This window comes from Mandrillus leucophaeus, unplaced genomic scaffold (assembly GCF_000951045.1).
Source record: "Mandrillus leucophaeus isolate KB7577 unplaced genomic scaffold, Mleu.le_1.0 Scaffold311, whole genome shotgun sequence".
NCBI lineage: Eukaryota > Metazoa > Chordata > Mammalia > Primates > Cercopithecidae > Mandrillus > Mandrillus leucophaeus.
In genome coordinates, this window is record NW_012103266.1 from 288,733 (window position 1) to 294,732 (window position 6,000).

Genomic DNA, 6,000 nt, shown 5'->3' on the forward strand with positions numbered 1-6,000 from the left:
CATACTTAAGCTAAGTTAGACTTCATTGTAACTGTATAGACAAAAATGTGACAAAATATCTGAAACACAAAAATAAGAAACAGCAACTCGGTGCCCTTGGTAAGGACTTAAAAAAGTATATAGGTATCAGATCCAAGCCAAGGATGAGACACTGTGAGTAAAAGAATCTCTTAGATTCAAGTCTTCACTTGCACGAGGTAAGGGCAGTGCATATAAGTTTACATAAGTAATCTGAGAAAACTGCATATGAGTCCAGCTCACATGGAGCTGAGGTAGGCTCAGTGAGCTTGGTGGGGAAGCTTAGACTGATTGCATTGTTGGGTGTGTCCTGAGTTAGTCTACATTTCCCTTTTCCCAACAGTGATTGTTTCATTTAGACAGTGGGTCAGCTGAAGGCAAGTACTGTCTATGCAGAGAAGCCTCAGAGAAGATTGAATTCCCTGCTCTGGTCTTCCTAGATTTATTAGATCTTGGAGGTGTCTGTCTCTGGGCTCTCTATTCTCCCTCCCTGTATTCTGGGATTCAAGTCTCCTCGTGCTGTTCATTTGAGGCAGCCTAGTACAGGGAAGGAGCACCGTACTCGGATTCAGGGTGACACATGGGTGGCATTCTCCTATTGAATGGTGTTGAAAAAAACTGAACCTCAAAATTAGAGGACAGTCACTTCATATTAAAAAACTCAAAGAAATGTTGAGCTTCATGTTGAGGACATTGGGCAGATTCTACTCAATTGTACTTCACTACTGTTCTGCTTTAGAAGTGTGAGCAAGTGGCATGAAATATCAGTCTTAATCTTGGCTGGGATTTTCTTTTCTTAGTTGATCATATGTCCATGGTTTCAGGGCTCAAGGGTTAGGTCTTTATGCTTTTATGCCTTTCAGTTAGGGACAAAAAGGACAGAGATCTTATAGCCTTCTGGACATTTTTTGCTGGCTTCCAGGGATTTTTACTCTGATTTGTAGAAATGGAAATAATTTATTGAACTTTTCCCTCACTTGCAACTGCTTACTCTCTCTACCCTGAAACACTTTCACTAATTTTTTAGAGATATTATTTGGAAAGTTACCAGATAGGCCTCAGAAGAGATGAAGAGGCAAACACGGCTTACTGAGAAACCCTAAAGATGTGACTTCTGTTCTACCTGAGGGATCTTGGGACCTCCTGTGGAAAGCACTATATTTGGAGGAAACTGATTAAAAGTAGATCAACTAACTCTTCCACTCATACTGTTTAGTCTACACAAAGTGCTTCTCAAGTATATCCCAAAATGCTTCCCTTACTTTCATATTTTCTGCCTCGCAGGTACATGCATGTTGAATGATAATAGGGTATCAGATGGCAACACAGAGAGTTTGTAGGGAAGGGGCAGAGAAAGGGCCTTGACCTTTCATTTTGCAGAAGTGGCCATGCAGCCTGATGTGGAACTGTGCTGGAGTTTGCAGAAACATTGTCCTATCTATGTGGAAGGCACTTTTCCTGTTTGCCATGTTGTTCATTTGTTATTTGGTTCCACTGTGCAAAATTCTGAGTGTTTCGTTCCCCAGCACTGAAAGGGGGATGGAAGTGCCCATCTTAAAGATAAATTGGCAAATTATGTCCAGGTACACTGAAGAGATCTTGTCTTTAGTTTGCTTTTAAGTAGCTTAAATGAGGTCAAGGGCCATGCCCAGAATTGTGTTGAAAGCTGGATTTAGCTTGGATTAAGTCCTTGATATTTAACAGGCTTCTAATGTCTTTCCTCCAAATAATGAAGTGTACAGCCAATTCAACCATTATTCCTTGAGCCTTCTGCCTTGTGCCCCTTCACCAAAGAACCTTTGATGAATGAGGCATAGCAGTACGTTGCTCTGCTATGCCATTTGCTCTTTAAAAACAATGAAGAAGCAAGCAAAAAAACACCAAAAATATAGAAATACAGGTATACAAGGAAGGCGTGTTATATCCAGACTGATGCCAAGTAAGACTCTGAATTGCAGACATCTTTCCCCTGTAAAAAATCAGTCACAGCATAAATATATATATTCTATATACATATGTATATATATATATTTTTTCTGTAAATGTTAAGCTGCTCCTATTTTGATGCATTGTGCAATGCGATGAAAATTTTCATTAGGTCATCCTAATGAAAATTCTTGCAAGAATGTAACATAAATATAAATAGATCTGGAAAACTGAGGCTATAAAACAAACATTGAGATTAACAGTTTTCCAGTGACAGGCAGAAGTTAACCCTGGGTCCATGCCTTGGTAAAGCCTGTGTAGTAAGCCTCTCTGAGAGCCAAATTGAAACTTTAACCCTTAGTGAACCTGACCTGGAAAGATAAATCTATGTCTCCCCAATAATTGTGAATTGTAACTGCTGAGATCTTCCAGGATGGAGTTAAAATAATCCATGAAAGATTTCTTTAAGAAATATTTCTCTAACAAAACTGCAGATAAGAAAGATAAGGAGGGATGGCTAGTTGGGTCTAATTAACAATGCCCAACATGTGACTGATGTTTGCATAGGGCCAATTGAAGCTTATGGGTCAGCTGGAAAGAAGGGATCTCAGTTTATTCCTTCTGATGGGAAATCAAGTCATGGAATTGGCATAGTGAGGAGATTGGCCAGTGGGACTGGTGGTCAAAAAGAAGGGGTGTGATTGGGCTTTCACAGAGAGTAGGATATCAATCTAAACTTAAATTAAGCACTGTGTATCAGTGATGGGTAGAGTGGAAGGGTGTTCGGCAGTGCTGTTGTTCAAAAATATGGCCAAGGCTTCTTAAATATACTGACACTTGGATTCCCTTCCCTGCCTCCGCTCCCTCATCTGCTGAATCCAGTTTCAAACATAGGTGATTTTTAGCAGGAGCTGTTGATTAAAATGCTGACTCTCAGCACCTTGACATTCCAGATGAACTTTAGAATATATATGTGTTTTCATCATAATGTGTTTCCCTTTAGGTTTTTTGTTTTGTCAGTAGTGGGAACCTTAAAAAGGATGTACATAGAGGGAGATCTACAGCCTTTTAAAAATCCAATTCTTCACACTTGTCCCAAAAGGCAATAAAGGACTACCTAAAAGTGTCATTTCCCAGAAGGGCCTGTGGATATCTAAGAAACCAGAGCACTGGGGAGTAACAATGATTCCTGGGAAAAGCTGATGAAATTGATATTTTCTTTTTTCCCAAACAGATCAGAATGAAGGATTTCATTGCCGGGAAGAATGCCGGATTCTTGGCCACTCTGACAGGTGCTGGATGCCCCGGAACCCCATGCCCATCCGTTCCAAGTCCCCTGAGCATGTGAGGAACATCATCGCGCTGTCTATTGAAGCTACTGCTGCTGATGTTGAGGCTTATGACGACTGCGGCCCCACCAAACGGACTTTCGCAACCTTTGGGAAAGATGTCAGCAACCACCCGGCTGAGGAGAGGCCCACCCTGAAAGGCAAGAGGACTGTCGATGTGACCATCTGCAGCCCCAAGGTCAGCAGCGTTATCCGGGAGGCAGGCAATGGCTGTGAGGCGATTAGCCCTGTCACCTCCCCCCTCCACCTCAAGAGCCCTCTGCCCACCAAGCCTTCCGTGTCTTACACCATTGCCCTGGCTCCCCCGGCCCGTGATCTGGAGCAGTATGTCAACAATGTCAACAATGGCCCTGCTCGTCCCTCTGAAGCTGAGCCCCGTGGAGCTGACAGCGAGAAAGTCATGCACGAGGTCAATCCCATTCTGAAGGAAGGTCGCCACAAAGAGTCCCCTGGTGTGAAGCGTCTGAAGGATATCGTTCTCTAAACCAGTCTCCGGGAAGAAGAGAAAGAAACCACAGTGGCTAGTGAAGAAGCAGGAGCTTCTTGTTTTAATTGCTCACCAATGGTTGGTTCTTGAGTGGCTATATTTCAGAGCTTTTCCTAAATGTATTGTTTATAGGTGACTATCATTCCGTGACAATCCCTTGTTTCAACAGGCGGCAGGGGTGTTCAGTTGGAGCAAATTAGCTTTGGCTTGAGTTGTTCATGGGGCCTTGATGTTGGGGAAACAGAGACAAATTCAGTTGTGAAAAGTATTATGTATTAAGTGTTTGAATTTATATATTTTTCTATGTCAAAATTATAATATAAATTACCATTGTTTGTGGAGGATTACATTTAAAAAAGCAAAAAGTGAAAAAAAAAAAAAGCTCTGGACACCTTTAATAAGCTCGCCACTGTTTTTTGTAGTGTAGACAAGTTAATGGTCATTTATTGTGTACTATTCATTGATTCAGTGATGTGAAATTGAGCCCCTAAAAGGTTGTTTCTGAAGCTCGAGTACTTCCCAATGCCGCTACTTTGCTGTGGACACCCCTGCTTTAAAAACCCTTTTGCTAGCTGTGCTATTGTTGTATTTGATATTGCAAATTGCTATGTGTGTGGTGATGGCAAAAGGCTTTTAAAGGTTGGTGTTTTCTTTTTCTTAAAAAAATAATAAAACTACAGACAAAAACAGTGCAAACAACTGAGACAGCAAATGAATGAGCAACACCACGCATATAGATTGAGTATTTGGAGAATACTCACGTTTTTTAACTCATGTAGTGATTGCTCACCACTTTGCAAAGTACTTTTCCTGCCTTTTGGTGGTCTGCCCAGGTCCATGATAGATCATTGCAGAAAGTCATTTTTGGATAGGCTGCTCTCTAATTTGCAGTTGTCAGAAATACTGTGCTGAAAGTTTTATGACATCCATCTTTTAAATTTTCAGGCCCTGAACAGGAAAGTTGCTCCTGAAGTTATGTTTCCAGGCTTAGAAATTCCCTCTCTCCAATCATCTAAAACTGAAGATGACTGAATCTATTTTAAGATCTAAATTAGCATCTCTTCAGACACACACTTCCTGATTCAGTGTTTCCCAATCATGATTAGAATCAGACTGCAAAGCACGTCATGGGCTGGAATTGAGAACTCCATGTTGCTCTGTATCTTAGGCTTATACATAGGGATAGAGTAAGCAGTACAAAGTGTACATTTTGGAAAAGACAAGTAACAGGTAACAGCATCGCTAATCCCATTACTGTGCCTTCTAAACGGAGACACTCAGACACTTGAACTCGTCTTTTTATGACTAATACTTTTTTGATTAAAAATGTGAACAAGAAAATATTAAAATAAAAATCCTTTAGATTTAGCCAACTCTTTTTGCTGTAGGCTAGGAATACACCCTTTTTAAATTAAACTGTACATCCTTTTTTTCTGTTTTAACATTCCTCTAACTCCCCCATTTATCTTTTGTCTATTAATATTCACTAGCCAACATAGTATTTTTGCAGCCTAAGAGTTCATTATTTAAAAATAAACTAAAGAAATATGTCACCTTTGTTCTGCCTTGGTCTTAAGAGAGTTGTTTCTAGAGAAACAAGTTTTATGGTTCTGTTTTCATTTGTTTCATTTTTTGAAATTCAAGAGTACACAGAGAGAAGGCCTAGAGGTTAGATCACTAGAATGCAAAAGAGGATTTATTTTCTTAAGTTTAGGTAGATAAGTCAGCTCTTTTGAATGTTTTACTTATTTTTGCCTGAGTTCCTAGCTTTACACATTACTAGGAGTATTTTCTTTTATGGGAGGGAGAAGGGTTTTGAGGGAGGGGGTGGGTAAGGCAGTAGGGATGGGGTTAGGTAGGGGAGAACGTTTCTGAAAAAGAACTTATAATGAAGCTACAAATCCATCCTTATTTCTTATTCAGTGCTGAATACTACCTCATGCAAAATATTGGTGTGGCTGCAAATTTCCTTCTGAAACTGACACAATTAAGGATGAATTACCATAACATCTTTATTTTTCCTCATTTCATTGCCTCTCATACAGTTTTCTCCCTCTGATTTATTTCATTTTGGTAGTGGATTTTGAATTAAGTATTTATTTCTCTTTGCAAGTGACTATTTGATTAACACATTAAAAATTTTTTTTTAAATTTCCCCTTTAAGTTATGATGGCTGCCTATATAGAATTTAGACTGTTTCTCACCCTGATCCATCCTGAT

At 39.9% G+C, this 6,000-nt stretch overlaps 1 protein-coding gene across 3 annotated transcripts in view; it reads left to right on the top strand.

Moving 5' to 3' along the window:
- PCDH19 (protocadherin 19) overlaps positions 1 to 4,142 on the top strand; it is a 112,434-nt gene extending 108,292 nt beyond the window's left edge. For all 3 annotated transcript variants that reach the window (XM_011987559.1, XM_011987560.1, XM_011987561.1), the window contains one exon: positions 3,179 to 4,142. In XM_011987559.1, coding sequence (XP_011842949.1) covers positions 3,179 to 3,777 — 599 coding nt within the window. In that variant the 3' untranslated portion in view covers positions 3,778 to 4,142. The remainder of the gene's footprint in view (positions 1 to 3,178) is intronic.
- The last annotated feature ends 1,858 nt before the right edge of the window (positions 4,143 to 6,000 follow it).